This window comes from Heterodontus francisci, chromosome 24, assembly GCF_036365525.1.
Source record: "Heterodontus francisci isolate sHetFra1 chromosome 24, sHetFra1.hap1, whole genome shotgun sequence".
NCBI classification, from domain to species: Eukaryota; Metazoa; Chordata; class Chondrichthyes; order Heterodontiformes; family Heterodontidae; genus Heterodontus; species Heterodontus francisci.
Genome location: NC_090394.1, coordinates 68,644,234 through 68,660,495, shown reverse-complemented (window position 1 = coordinate 68,660,495; position 16,262 = coordinate 68,644,234). Strand labels below are relative to the sequence as shown.

At 44.0% G+C, this 16,262-nt stretch overlaps 1 protein-coding gene across 7 annotated transcripts in view; it reads right to left on the bottom strand.

Moving 5' to 3' along the window:
- The window catches only part of cacna1ha (calcium channel, voltage-dependent, T type, alpha 1H subunit a), a 538,349-nt gene that overhangs the window by 53,950 nt on the left and 468,137 nt on the right, over positions 1 to 16,262 (bottom strand). For all 7 annotated transcript variants that reach the window (XM_068056489.1, XM_068056490.1, XM_068056488.1 and 4 more), the window contains 5 exons: positions 11,318 to 11,444; positions 9,746 to 9,871; positions 5,568 to 5,657; positions 4,618 to 4,810; positions 1,436 to 1,587 (listed from right to left, as the gene is read on the bottom strand). In XM_068056489.1, the coding sequence (XP_067912590.1) occupies positions 1,436 to 1,587; positions 4,618 to 4,810; positions 5,568 to 5,657; positions 9,746 to 9,871; positions 11,318 to 11,444 (688 nt within the window). The remainder of the gene's footprint in view (positions 1 to 1,435; positions 1,588 to 4,617; positions 4,811 to 5,567; positions 5,658 to 9,745; positions 9,872 to 11,317; positions 11,445 to 16,262) is intronic.

Sequence of the window (16,262 nt, the reverse complement as noted above, 5' to 3'; positions counted from 1 at the left end):
CCAGTCCCAAATGCATATACATGTTCTTGCCATGACTGAAAATCAAAATGTATTTCAGTAGAACACATCTTATTTATAACCCAAGGTTGTATTTTTGTTGTGTTAACAATGATTTATCCTGTACAAGGAGTTGGCCTTTCACCTTGGTGATGCAAGTTCAAATCATGCCCAGCCTGACGGGATGGAAAATTTCCTTTGCCTCCTATTTGAAGTGAGTTTGAACCATCTCAATCCAGTTGTCTGTTTGGCACTACTCAGCCATCACACGCATAGAGGCCACAGTGGGCTGGATTTTGCCAAGATCACCGCTGTGCAGGACGTCAATCAGATCTTCCCACAGGCAGCCAATTAAGAAGCTACCTCCGGGGACCCCATCCAATTAAGGTCAGCGGGTGGACCAGGGAATCAGCAGGCCCAATAGGAGGACCCGCAGCAATGTCTAGCCGGTAGCCGCACTGGGAGAGGTGGGCGCTGTCGATGTAGGTAGGAGAACGTGAAGGAGCCTCAAGATGGCGGTGCCCTTACAAGAGTTATGAAAATGTAAAACATAAGTGTGGCCAAAGCTGCCAGATCGTTAGTGTGGAGGGGGAACACCTCCACAGGATTGTCTCTGGCCATAGCTGTGGCCCTTTGGCACCTGCGGCGCTGGGTCAGTTGGAGGGCGGGGGCAAGGGTGGGTGGGGTGTGGGGGAATTTAAAGGATGCCTCACTAGTTCCCTGGACTGCTGCCAGGAGGTCACCACCAGGCAATGGGGTTCATCTGCCGTTGGGAAGATCTGAGAGGCTTCACCAATTTGACCCTAAGTGGGGACTTAAAATTGAGATTAATTCGCTACCTGTAGCTGCTGGGCGGGTAGCTGGTGCTGGTCAGACCCTGCCTCCAACAAGATCGCTCAGAGGTGAGATTGCACCGCGGAGCTGCCCTGACCCAAGATTCTCTAATTTTGCTCCTGGTCCCACCTTTAAACCCGTCTCTGTGGGACCAGGACAATTAAGCCCAGTGTGCCTGGAGAGGGAAATCAAAAATGTCACAGTGGTAAAATGCAGCTACCCTTCTCAGAATGAAGCAGTGGCACATTGATGGAGGAAAGCAGCAGGAGCTTATTCTCCACCTAACTGTATTATACCTGCCCTAACTGTACCGTACTTGCCCTGGATATATTTGGTTCTGACACCGCATCCCTACAATGTAAAGTATTCAATGTCCTGTGCTAATGTTTCCCAATTTAACGAGAATAAAATTCTTAATGAAAACATTTTATTAAACTGCACTTTTTACTGGCTAGTAAACTGGTATTACATGGTGCGTGGTGTCGCCAAATTATTTTATTATAATTATTAATGAAACAGGAATTTTAAATTCACAGTTTATGGGTATCACAAGCATTTTCAAACTATATCAAGATAATATGTCTGCGTCTCTGCACACACTTACAGTTGGTTGGTGGTAGTGCTCCATGGACATAGTGATAACATTTATACCAATAATGAATGTGATGAATAGATCCAGATAGTGGTTGGTACACAACTTATGGATATAAAGTCGAGCAGGGGAGTAGTCAGCATAGTAAGGTCTGCGTTGGGCTTCTGGAGGAGACAAGAGGAAAGCAGAGAAACTTGATTACTTTGAACTTTCATAAGGAAAATAATAAACAGCAATGTTTATGTATTTGCCTGTTTTGTTTACATATTGAATACACTAAAATCACTTAATTTCTTAGCTAATCCTGGCATGAGTCAGCACCAACTAATGCATATCTTCTGGTTTACTGGATCTGAATTAAAGTATGGGTTATTATTGGTGGTGGTGTAGACATACGCTGCATTTCTCATTGTATTATAGACCAGGAACCCCACAATTAAATCCTAGTTTTCACTGATATTCACACTCCCAGACCATGATCTCCTCCAGATCATCAATGTGAAACCTGGTGGGGAGGATGGGCCAGAGGAACTGAGAAAAAAGATGAGGCATAAGACCTCCTGCCAATGTCACATCATTTCTGTGCATCTAAAACACCAGGAGAATAGCATTGTGGTTGCATGCAAAGGAGCACAGCTAGTCCAGCAACTCTTAACAGCCATACAACAATGTCTGAGTGCAAGATACACAGCAAGAGGATGAACTTTCTTTTACTAAAGATAGAAATTAATATGTCAGTGGTAAAAATTCACACATGCAATGTTGTGGCCTTCTGTTAAAGACATTTGGTATACTATATAAGAATTATAAAATTGAGATAGACAGTAATTAAGTGTTCTTAACACTAACATTTATGTAACAAGAGAATCTTGGTCATACTAATAACTTTGCTATAGAGCTCTGCTGAAAAGACAAATAAAATGAAGATAAATGCTTTAAAATGCACTAAAGCCATGCCAACAATTACATGAGTGGATCTTGTTCATGATATGGGTTAAATTTGTTCTATTGCAACTATCGAGGTGAGAAATATATCATGCAGATATTACATGCTAGTTTTGCAATAACGCATGCGATTTACCATGCACTGCTGCATTGCAGAGTGCTAGGTTAGGGAAGGTTGTCGAGGGAAAGTCACAACTGAGAAAACAGGGGAGGAAGGGAGTCAATTATATGATAGTGGGAGGGTTTTTTGGGTCTTCCAAAACAAATGGTGTACTTGAAAGGAATCTTTCCTTTCTCTGCTCTTTATGCCTAACTGTGAAGCAAACTGGTACTTTCCTTACATTAAAAGGTATTATATAAATTCAAGTTTTTTTACAACTATTGTTGTTTGCCATGAAAAGTTACCAATTTATAAGCACTAATATAAAAACACGCAAGGGATATTCAGGACCTAAGCCATCTGGAGTTTATCTGGAAAGAATCTCATTCTTGACCCTATTGAGATGCATATATTACTTGGATTTGTTGTTGCTCTTATTGCTCCAATTCCTCTCACCTTGGAAAAGAGAATCATGGGGTTCATTATATACCATCTGTTTGGCCAGTAATAACAATGTATTTTCATTGCTTTATTGGTTACTTTTATTTAAATATATTTATTAATATCAATAATCACCTTGCACATCGTTATCTAGGACATTGTACAGATTTTATTGCTTCAGCAGCACTGTCAAACTAGCATTAATTCCACGGTCTGAAGCAATAATACATATGTTGCAGGATGTAAACCATGCATGATAATCCTCCTTGCAGGGTACAAACTAGTATGATACTTTTTTTCATTAATGATGTTAATGAAATCTCTGGCGAGAATGAGAGAGTTGATAAAGTATAAACACCCGCATGTTTGGACAGTGTCCAAGTGGCCACCTCAGAGGTTATAAAATAACATAATGCAAGATTTAGTAAGACTCTTGAGAGACATTTCTGTAAGAGAAGCGATGCTCAACCAACTCCAGCAGGTGAGTGACCTTCATGACGTTTGATTTTTTTTATTTTCCACCAAGGGCAAGGGAGTGCACTGAACATCCTGAGCTGTGGAAGTCCAATCCTCCTTTAACAAAAAGTCATAATTCTGTGGAGCCTGAGCTAAAATGTGTCATGAATATATTTATAAGAAATTAAGATTCATCATATGCAATTACAGATAGTGTTGTGGAGCATAATTTCATTTTTGCACAGAGGCCCATGGAATTCCAAAACACATTAAAATTTAGCCTCATGCTTTTTCAAGCATGTGTGCTGTGTAGTCATCTTCTGGGGGAGACAACTAGGTTGTACCAAACAGTGTAAATGCAAGCCATGGGTAAGTCTACTGTATTGATCGTCCTACCCTCCTGGCTAAAGGAGATCAGGAGTGGGGAGAAATAGAGAAGCAATTTTGCTTGTTATTTGTGTTTAGAATAAATAAATCCGGAAATATGATAAAAACAAATTTTACAATTCTTCAACAAAACTGCCTAGCAGCAAGAGTGCAATAGGACATATTCCTTCTAATCACAATAGCTACATGATAGTAGTTGATAAACAGGTTGCGACAACAGGACAGCACTAAAACACAGCACAAACTACACATCTTTCTGAGTCTGCCACATTCAACCAAAACTCTGGGACTTCTCAGGGTTACTGCTTATGGCAAATATGAAACGGAAGAAGAAAACAATTTTTCCTTACAATCAAACATATTTTCCTATATTTCCCTACCTTCTAACGAGGTATGTGCTGCATAATAATGTGAATTTTCTACAAATGGCAATCAGGGAATGTATACTTTGAAAGATATATGTGAAGTCCATTTAAAAACTAGTTATTTCATGTTTCAATATTGTTGGGAAAGTGTATCTGTGCAACAAACATCTTAATGAAAAACAACAGAGATGCTTGATAATTGACTAGCAGATATTGTTGTAACTCTTAACGCACCCACCCCTCCCCACCAATCCCCCCACAAACATCGTAGGTGTTTTTGTCTGAAAGGATTAGGAACTTCTTTTCATCAGAAAAAAATTCTTCAAAATAAATGATGTATTAAAAAAACTGCAATGCAACCAGTCTTTTCAGGTCATCATGCAAAGTGAACTCAGCATGCACTGGCATGCTGTGGGGATCACATTCTCTTCCCAGTTTGGAAACAGGCAGGGCTCAGAAAGATTAAACATACTACCGACCAGCCAGGCACAGTTCCTTACTCCTGCGCTTTTTCTCCAACCGTCGCAGCCGCTTCTCCTCGCGCCGGCGAGCCTCCTCGGCCTCCTGGTGCTGCCGGCACTTGTGGAAGTTCTCAACCACCACCCCCACGAACATGTTCAGTACAAAGAAGCTCACAATCAGGAGGAAGGAGATGAAATACAGGAGCATCCAAGGGTTGTGGTTCCTTTGTGGCTGCCGATCGGAAAGAAATGTGCAGGGAAAAGAAAAGAGCGGAATTAGAACAAAGCATGGGACTAATTCGTTTCTACTACCAGATACGTAATAAAAAAAGGAACATTTTTGATTTCATGTTACAATCATTCCTGTTAGTTTGCACAGAATTGTTTCAAAAAAGGTTGATATAAACAAACATTACGTAGAATTTAGAGCACAGAAACAGGCCATTTGGCTCAATAGGACTGTGCAAGTGTTTCTGCTCCACATGGGCCTCCTCCCATCCTACTTCATCTAAACTTATCTGCATATCCTTCCTCCCTTGTTCTGATGAAAGGTCATTGACCTGAAAAGTTAACTCTGTTTCTCTCTCCACACATGCTGCCTGACCTGCTGAGCATTTCCAGCATTTTCTGTTTTATTCCCTGTATGTTTATCTAGCTTCTTCTTTAATGCATCTATGCTAATCGAATCAACTATTCCTTGTGGTAGCAAGTTATACATTCTTACAACTCTCTCGGTAAAGAAGTTTCTCCTGAACTATTTACTAGATTTATTTGTAACTATCTTACATTTATGACTCTCAGTTTTGGACTCCCAAGGGTAGAAATATTGCTACTAATCCTGCAATAAAGTTCAATTACTTGTATTAAGAAAGCTGCTGTTCATTTGGTTGCTGTAAATATATTGCAATTCATCTTATATCCAACGTAAAAACAAACTGTTGGTTGAGTTTAAATTGTTGCAAGGGAATTACAAAGTATTTTAGTATTACCTGCTTATCTATTCCTATAGCGTCAAGACCATCATACATTATATTTACCCAGCCATCTTTGGAGGATAAAACAAAGAGTGACATCAATGCCTGGAAAGCATCAGAAAGAAATACATGTATCAGTTTTTATAAAATATTTGTTTTTTTGGCCTTTAAAAATGAAAGCAAAAATTGATGAATAAAATACAAATTAGTCCAAACAAAATTATCTGTATAAAGAACAAAATAACATTGTTTCATTGAAGACCTCAGAATTATTGTCAGTTGATAATGGAGGTTACACCACCAGCCATGTTTCTGTCCACATTAACTAGAACAGTAGTATTCCATTATCGGATCAGAAAACTGATAAAGTTATTATTCCAATTCCACATCCCATATTATAGGCACCAGGGCTGGATTTTTAGATCCTGCTGGAAGCGAGAACGGAAGCAGGCGGGGGATGAAAATACTGGCGCCGGCCAGCGTGATGGTTTCCCATTTCCATACGAACATATGAATTAGGAGCAGGAGTAGGCCATTCTCGACATCAGCAAGTTTCACCAGGGTGGGAGTAGGATGGCCCCAAGAACCCGTACGATCAAGTAATAAGGGTTATTACGGTCATTAAAGAGCTCATTAAGAGCTCGTTGATGGCCATGTTCACATTTTGGCAGGGGTGCAAGGACTGCAGCTGGGTCTGGAGTAGACCAGGTGCATGGTGATGGATAAAGAAAAGGGAGGCAGTCATGGCCACTCCAGGGAATTAGGTGGACACCACAAAAGGTCGAACAGCACAGACGGGGACTCAACTGTTGGCACACAGGTGCCATTGGGTGAATAGAGGTTGCGGGGAGAGTGGTCAGAAAGCACTTGGGCAGTGCAGGGGATCATCACCCTGCTGGCATTATGGGGGCACAAGAGGAGGGGGCAAGGCTTATAAACACAATTGGGAGGCCACCGGAGCAGAAGAAAGCCAGCAGCTGGCAATGGGAGCCTGATTCTCAGATTTCGGGTCCAGTGGCAATGAGGAGCAACACCCCCACAGGGAGGGCTGAGACATTGACATCAGGAGGGCAGAAGAGAGGGACAAGTGCAGGAAAGCAGCGGAGGCCATACCTTCAGTATAGGATCTACCACTGAAGACAGAGTTATCTTGAGATGACCAAGTCTCAGTACTGGAGGAGAATGTGACAGGCAGATGGTCAGAGAGATTTGTGCCCTCGTCATGGAAGACCTCGCACCTCGCAGCACTGCTTCCCATGCCCTGCCAGTAGTCATCAAAGTCACTGTGGCATTGAACTTCTTCGCTTCTGGCTCCTTCCAAGGATTAGCTGCGGACTTTGGTGGTGTCTCGCGGATACCGTATTTGCGAAAGCTGGGCAGTACATACAATTCCAGATAGATGCGGCCTTGCAGACACACAGGAAAGTGGGTTTCTCCTCCATTGCTGGACTTCCCCAGGTGCAGTGCATCATCGATTGCACCCATGTGGCCATCAAGGCACTGACTGACTGACCACCCAGTGAAATTCATCAGCAGGAACAGTTTCCACTGCCTCAATGTTCAACTGGTCTGTTACCACAACAAGAGCTTCCTGCATGTGCGTGCTCATTTACTGCCAGCTGCCATGACTTGGGTTGGGTAGCCATGCTCTAACTTGAGGGTCTTGTCATGGTGCTGTCAGTGTCAGGGATCATCTGATTCAGGCTCGTTTCAGCTGGCTGCCTCTAACTAAGAGGACTGACATGGCATGAAACACATTTTGAGATACCTCTGAGAACACTTCTATTGAAGATGCAGCCTGGAACCCCTCAACCCTTACTGCCAATGAAGCAAGGACATCTACCCAGAGGTTTCACTGTCATTATTCATGGACCCTGGCTCCCCTTCCCCACCTTCCTTCTTTTCCTGTACAGCCATTAATAAAAGGAGGCTCATATGTCTGGCTTCATGTGTCAATGTTGACATGGTGCTCAGAAAGACAAAAAGTGCACAGTTACATGTGATAGACACCCAGTGACCCAGTCAGTGCTCTGCCCAACAGAGTGTCCTCCACTCTTGGCCATTTCTATGCAGTGCTCCCCTTGTGGACTCGGAGGTGGAGGCAGTCTGCTCACTTGTCTCAGCTTGCGGCTGAGATGCACATGGCACTCGGCATCGTCGGGGAGGTGCCAGTGGGGTTACCTCCAGAGCTGCTGCATCAGCGTCGTTGCAGGGGCAATCTCCATCACTTGCTCTGCTGCATAGATGCTCGCTCAGTCAGAGGGGCCAAGGAAACTGCTGACGATGATGGTGCCTTCATTCTCCTCGTTGATTGCCTCAGTGCTTGGATGCCACTCAGGATGGCTGGAGTGGAACAACAGCTGGGGTGCAACTGGCATCCCCTCCGAACATCTCCCTGCCATCAATTCCACTGACCGGTCAAGACTACATAGTGCGGCACGTATCTTTTGAACGTCAGTGCACAGTTCCTGCAGGCATTCCAAGTGCTGCCGCATATGGCTCTCCATGAGGGTGGCCACTCTCTCAATGGAGGAGCTCATGCACTCAAAGCCCTGAGCCATGATGGCGCACGTGAGCTGAATGGACTCTTCCATTCTCAGCCCACGACTGCGCTGCCTCAGGGCACGCTGACATGCGGTTGCATATCTGTTGCTGCTGGCCAAAGTAGAGCCTCTTTTCCTGTGACTTCCGAAGCACTGCAACTGTGTCAGCTGAGCACGGCTGTGCCTGTCTGCCATCCTCCAAGGGGGTCTGCTCATAGCTGCCTCTGCCACCTCCACACTTGTTAAGTGCCCATCACCCAGTGCCACCCTATGTAATCATGCGCAAGGCTCCACCGACGTGGCGGTATCTGTACTGGTGGAGGGAGCGCTTGTAAGTTGTGACAGTGCTTGGTCTGAGCTTTGCTCTGGCAGCGCTAAGCCCAGTGATGGTGAAGGAGTCAATCTTAATGCCTCAACATCAGCACCTGGGAGATACGCAAGAAAAGATCATGAGAACTAGCCTTGGAGAGCAGAAGCCTCCACAATGCCGAGGCTTCCTAATGTAACTCAGTCTTTGGCATGCAGTTGGATGCCTGGAGTTCAATGCACCTCTTAATGTAGGCATTGCAGTCTCTATTCACCCTCTCCACCAAAGATGCCCATCTTGTCTTCTCCGACTTGCTCTGCAACAGTGACCCTGGTGATCTCCATGGCTCCCTCTTCCAATGTGGTGATAACATACAGAAATGGAACCCCTCCTCCTGACTGGGTCCTCCCGTGGGCATTATTTGCCTGTTTCTCCTGCGAGGGCAAAAGGGAGCGAGATCAGGCACCGCTGGCCTCTATGGCCAATGCTAATGGCTCATATACAGAAGGAAGCTGCATGTTTCAGTGCTGGCAGGTCCTCAGCAGCACTCTGACTCTGAGCCATTCTGAGAGGTCAGTAAGTGCCCTGGGCTCACATTCCTCCCATGCTCAGGAGCAGCCAGCACCCTCACGCTCCTCAGCTGGTGTGTCTGCTGGAGACTGAATATCCAGAGGTCTGTCCTGAGTGTCTGGCATTGTAACCTCTTCCTGCACTGGACCCAGTTTCTGTGGACCACATTCTGTCTGCTCACTGTGTCAGCAGCCTCAATCAGGCCTGTTTAGTTTGAGAGGGTGGTCTCCTCCTGCCACCCTCAGGGAAGATGTCCTCCCTCGTCTTCCTCACTTCCTCGAGGATGACCTACAGATCGGCATCAGCAAAATGAACCTTCCCCAGGTTCCAGGCCTCTGCCGATTCTGCTCCAGCTTTACTCCATCAAATAATGCACTGAAACGGCAGTCACAGTAATGGCTGCTGTGATGGGCTTAAATTGGGCCCAATTTCTTTCAGTCCTGCCTCCCCGCAGCCGCCAATTGGCCTCCCAGCCTGCCCTCTAGCCAATAACAGTCTGCCCCATTAAAATTGGGGGCTGTGACTGCTTCCCCCTGGGGGTGGGATCATGACCTGGAAACAATCTCGACATCCTCTACCTGCCCCCAGAAGGAAAATGCTACTAAAATAATTTACCAACAATGGAAAATAGATAAGCAGGCCTGTAACTTTCAGGCTTATTGCTGTCTCCTGTTTTCAAGAAGGGCATTACATTTATTAATGTAATAAGTTGCCTTTTTACATCATGCCATCCCTAATTGATTATTGTATTAGATATACAATTTCAAACATACCTGTCCCAGATTATCAAAATTATATTTACGGCGGACCCATTTGAAGTTAGCTTGGAAACATTCCGACTTGTTTGTGATATTCCTGGTGTCATGTCCATCACAGTGGTAGAACTTGCCTTTAAACAACTGCAAGAAAAATACAGATTTGCGAAGAACAATTTTAGACCATTCAAACCACATCAGGGTTAAAAAGGAACCGTAGCCCTCTTCAACTCTCTGGTCCAATACCCATCCCCCAGTTTTCCAGGAACTTACCCAAAATTTATATTTCCCGTCAGGCGAGGTACCTATGGAGGTGTGACTAGCAGCAACAGCTCACCGTGATTATTCAGGTGAGACCCGAGGAACAATTTCTATCAATCCTTGGGCCTCTGCTTCAGTCCCTGCTGTCTTCATAGAGCTGAGTCTGGACCCAAAAATGGGCCCAGACAAATTTCTACCTCATAAAGTCTTCAAACTTGAATCCCAATAAATCCTTCAAGCTAGAACGTAGAAAAAATCCACATAATCCAGAAAGGGTTAACAGTGGAACTGGTAGGAACAGGAGCTTTTTCCCCTCTTCAGATTACAGCACGTGATTGAGAGAGAATATAACAATAGAAAAGGAAGGAGCTCTTACCCATATCAATCAAGCTTTAGAAAATTGTTACAACTGAACTCTTGAAATAAGTATACATAGCTTTCAACATAGAACACATTCAATATAAATGCATTCCACTGGTGGTTCTGTTGTCCTTTTGAGACAATTCAAATTTCTTGTGAGAAATTAGAAGGAGGTATTACCTCTGCTGGCTAGATGTAGCAAATCCTTTATATTTGTGATTTTGATTTTCTGCTATATAACTCAATCTCCCCGTCATGAGGTAGTGTTGGTCAATACCTGTGGCTATGTTCTAAGGACACATTCTGCCGTTGAAAATGACCAGCGGCACAGTGGCGCAGTGGTTAGCACTGTAGCCTCACAGCTCCAGCGATCCGGGTTCAGTTCTGGGTACTGCCTGTATGGAGTTTGCAAGTTCTCCCTGTGACCGTGTGGGTTTCTGCCCGGTGCTCCAGTTTCCTCCCAGAGCCAAAGACTTGCAGGTTGATAGGTAAATTGGCCATTATAAATTGCCCCTAGTGTAGGTAGGTGGTAAGAGAATTGTGGAGATGTGGTAGGGAATATGGGATTAATGTAGGATTAGTATAAATGGGTGGTTGATGGTCGGCACAGACTCGGTGGGCTGAAGGGCCTGTTTCAGTGCTGTATCTCTCTATGACTCTAATGGATCTCCCAGGTGATATGGACTTCAGATAGTTAAGTGGCACGGTTATGAATTTGATTTTGCTTTAGAGCCGCGCATTATTCATGTTACATTGACATTACGTGGAAGTGCTGTGTTCGGCCATTTCTTCGTTGCCTACTTTACTGTATGGTTGCAAAGAAGTTTAGAGAGATCTTGATAAGCATCTTTGTAATGAAAGCAGTGGTCTTTTAGTGCATCATAATCTAACTTACTTGCCTGGTTGCTAAATTCAGCTTTAGGTATTTCACTGTGTGTAGTCATATTTCATTGGCAATATCATATTTACCTGGACCCCTAGGATTCCGAAGATGATGAAGAAAGCACAGCAAATGAGTACAATATTCCCAATAGGTCTCAGGGAAGTTATTAAGGTTTCTACTACCAGTTTGAGGCCTGGAGCTCGACTGATGACCCTAGAAAAAGAATAAATTGCCATCAGTAATCAAAATGAATGGAATTGGAAGTTCCCAGAGTTACTAATAACAAAAGCGAAAGAAAATGTGCTTGGATAGCAAAATGAAGATGGTTTGATGAGTTTGGCCATGTGATTATATGGGAAGAGGGCTGCAGCAAAGGCATTGACCATATTTGGAAATACAGCTGGGGTGTAGAATGTAACTTGACTCTTCCCAATTTGAGTTATATCATGGCGAAAATAAAAATAATCCCTTTGGATTTCTTACAATGGGAAATCGCTGTCAACAGCTCACCAAAACTTGTAAGCTAATTTTCTCACTTAAAAGATTTCAAAGTATATTTTTTAGAAGTTCAAAATAGGTGGTTTCTAAGTGATCCACTTCCATGTGAGATTATTTCCATCCAATGTACTTTTTACCATTGAATGAAGCACATTGAGGAGAAGTTTTAACTCCCAATGGGGTCGAGCACGGAGACAGATGGGTGTGAACCAGCTCCATCCCGGCCCTGGGCCGGAGGCAGGGTGTGGGTCAGCTAGGCTACCTGCCTACAAGTGGCGGGGAGCCAATTTAGGGGCTTTGAAGCCCAATTAAGGCCGATTGTCAGAGGCCAACTGGAATTTTCCAACTGGCTTTCAGGCCTCCTGAGGAATCGGGGGACAGCCCAGCTATGGAAGTGGCCTGCTGGTGGCCAACCAGAGGGCCAGTGCTCCAGGCAGGCTTTGAGGCCCCCCACCTGCCTGCCTGGCCACAGCTGCGGCTGCTGGCCACCCTATAGAAGGGTTTCCTCCCCACAATGGTGGCCTAGCTGCTCAGTCTACTTTTTTTTAAACCTTTAAAAATTTGGAGAGTGGGCACCTCCAAACTTACCTTTGAGAGCCTGCCCACTGTCCTTGATTGAACAGTGAGCTCGCCCTCTGGCCACTAATCGGCCAATTCCAGGAAAATAGCATCTGGGTGACTGTGCCCCACACAGTGCAGGCTTCTGACTACCATTTCACCCCTATGTCAGGATCCTGAAGACCACGGGGAAAGTCTTTCCAATTTACTCTCTATGCATCCAGTGATAATAAAGAGTATCAACTTCAGCAGAGTAGAAAACAGGCAGCATCAGATTGCCTGCCCATTGTACACCTTGACCGACTTTCCTTATTGCTGATCTCAATGGCAAGGAGCCTCAAGTGGATGATGTGTACGATAGGCAGCAAATCTACTACTCACCCATTTCCACCACTACAAATATTATGTTACCTCCCACAGTCTTCCTCAAAAGACCTCTACAACGATCTGGATTGGCCAACAGCCAGCACCTACGACAGTCGCCCAGGACTGCAGGAGTCCTTTCCCCACCAGTTTAGTCATAAGTGTGAGAAACTGTCAGCTTATGCTGGATACTTCTCGTCAATTTATAGAGCTTTATTTCACTATAAACAGTGATGCTGAACAGGATTTGACCTCTAAGTTCTCTGGCAGGTATTATTTCCACTGGTTGCCACACATAGCACTATCACAGGCAAATGTGGGAAGATTACAAATACAAACTAAAGGAACTCCTCCCACATTTGTTACTACATAGAGCAATCATAGAATCATAGAACGGTTACAGCACAGAAGGAGGCCATTTGGCCCATCGTGTCCATGCCAGCTCTCTGCAAGAGCAATTCACTTAGTCCCACTCCCCAGCCTGTTCTTTGTAGTCCTGCAAATTTTTTCTCTTCAGATAATTATCCAGTTCTCTTTTGAAGGTCTTAATTGATCTGCCTCCATCACACTCTCAGGCAGTGCATTCCAGATGCTAACCACTCGCTGCACACGTTTTTCATGTTGCTGTTGCTCCTTTAGTGAATCAACTTAAATTGGTGTCCTCTGGTTCTCTAATGCCTCAACATCCTTCTGAAAGTGTGGTGCCCAGAAATGGACGTACTAACATATGAATTAGGAACAGGAGTAGGCCCCTCGAGTCTGCTCCGCCACTCAATAAGTTCAGGGCTGAACTGATTTCTCCACATTCCCACCTACCCCCGATAACCTTTCACCCCCGTGTTTATCAAGAATCTATCTACCTCTGCCTTAAAAATATTTAAAGACTCTGCTTCCACTGCCATTTTGAGGAAGAGAGTTCCAAAGACTCACGACCCTCAGAGAAAAAATTTCTCCTCATCCCTGTCTTAAATGGACGACCTCTCATTTTTAAACAGTGACCCCTAGTTCTAGATTCTGCCACAAGGGGAAACATCTTTCCACATCCACCCTGTCAAGAGCCCTCAGGATCTCATATGTTTCAATGAAGTCACCTCTTACTCTTCTAAATTCCAGTGGATACAAGCCTGGCCTGTCCAATCATTCCTCATAAGATAGCCCGCCCATTCCAGGTATTAGTCCAGTAAACCTTCTCTGAACTGCTTCCAACGCATTTACATCCTTCCTCAAATAAGGAGCCCAATACTGTACACAGTACTCCAGATGTGGTCTCACCAATGCCCTATATAACTGAGGCATAACCTCCCTACTTTTGTATTCAATTCCCCTTGCAATAAACGATATCATTCTATTAGCTTTTCTAATTACGTGCTGTACCTGCGTACTAACCTGTTGCGATTCATGCAGTAGGACACCCAGATCCCTCTGCATCTCAGAGCTCTGCAATCTCTCACCATTTAGATAATATGCTTATTTTTTATTCTTCCTGCCAAAACGGACAACTTCACACTTTTCCACATTATACACCATTTGCCAGGTCTTTGCTTACTCACTTAACCTTTCTGTACTCCTTTGTAGTCTCCTTATGTGCTCTTCACAATGTACTTTCCTACCTATCTTTGTGTCATTAGCAAATTTAGCAACTATACCTTCGGTCCCTTCATCTAAGACATTTATGTAAATTGTAAAATGTTGAGGTCACAGCACAGATCCCTGTGGCACACCACTCATTACATAGAAAAACATAGAAAAATAGGATCAGGAGTAGGCCATTTGGCCCTTCGAGCCTGCTCCACCATTCATTATGATCATGGCTGATCATCCAACTCAGTAGCCTGTTCCCGCTTTCGCCCCATACCCTTTGATCCCTTTTTCCCTTTTGACCCAACAGCTATATCTCACTCCTTTTTGAAAACATTCAATGTTTTGGCCTCAACTGCTTTCTGTGGTAGTGAATTCCACAGGCTCACCACTCTGTGGGTGAAGAAATTTCTCCTCATCTTAGTCCTGAAAGGTTTACCCCGTATCCTTAGACTATGACCCCTGGTTCTGGAGTCCCCCACCATCGGGAACATCCTTCCTGCATCTACCCTGTCAAGACCTGTTAGAATTTTATAGGTTTCTATGAGATCCAGCCTCACTCTTCTGAACTCCAGCGAATATAATCCTAACCGACTCAATCTCTCCTCATACGTCAGTCCCGCCATTCCAGGAAGCAGTCTGGTAAACCTTTGCTGCACTCCCTCTATAGCAAGAACATCCTTCCTCAGATAAGGAGACCAAAACTGCACACAATATTCCAGGTGTGGCCTCACCAAGGCCCTGTATGATTGCAGCAAGACATCCCTGCTCCTGTACTCGAATCCTCTCGCTATGAAGGCCAACATACCATTTGCCTTTTTTACTGCCTGTCGCACCTGCATGCTTACCTTCAGCGACTGGTGTACGAGAACACCCAGGTTTCATTGCCTATTCCCCTCTCTCAGTTTATAGCCATTCAGATAATAATCTGCCTTCCTGTTTTTGCTACCAAAGTGGATAACCTCACATTTATCCACATTATACTGCATCTGCCATGCATTAGCCCACTCACTCAACTTGTCCAAATCACCCTGAAGCCTTTCTGCATCCTCCTCACAACTCACCCTCCCACCCAGTTTTGTGTCATCTGCAAATTTGGAGATATTACATTTAGTTCCCTTATCTAAATCATTAATGTATATTGTGAATAGCTGGGGTCCCAGCACCGATCCCTGCGGTACCCCACTAGTCACTGCCTGCCATTCAGAAAAATACCCATTTATCCCTACTCTTTGTTTCCTGTCCACCAACCAATTTACATCTTGCATACCAGAAAATGACCCATTTATGCCTGCTCTCTGTTTCCTGTTAGCTAGCCAATCTTCTATCCATGGCAATATGTTACCCCCATACCATGAGCTTTTATTTTTTGCAATAACCTTTGATGTGGCACTTTATCAAATGCCTTCTGGAAATCTAAGTATAATACATCCACTAGTTCCCTTTCATCCACAGCACATGTAACTCCCTCAAAGAACTCCAATAAATTGGTTAAACATGATTTCCCTTTCACAAAACCATGTTGACTCTGCCTGATTACCTTGAATTTTTCTAAGTACCCTGCTATAATGTCTTTAATAATAGCTTCTAACATTTTCCCTAAGAGAGATGGAAAACTAAAACTAATGCATCAACTATCTCACTAGCCACTTCTTTTAAGACCCTAGGATGAAGTCCATCAGGACCTGGAGACTTGTCAGTCCGCAGCGCCAACTATTTGTTCAGTACTGCTTCCCTGGTGATTGTAATTTTCTTGAGTTCCTCCCTCCCTTCCATTTCTTGACTTACAGCTAATTCTGGGATGTTACTTGTATCCTCTGTAGTGAAGACCGATGCAAAATACCTGTTCAATTCATCTGCCATCTCCTTATTATTCATTATTAATTCCCCAGACTCACTTTCTATAGGACAAACATATATATATATATATTTATATATATTTATATATACACACACACATACAGGTTTATCATTACTTTCTTTTTATGTACTCTGTCACCTTATTTATAAAGCCCAGGATCCCATATACTTTAT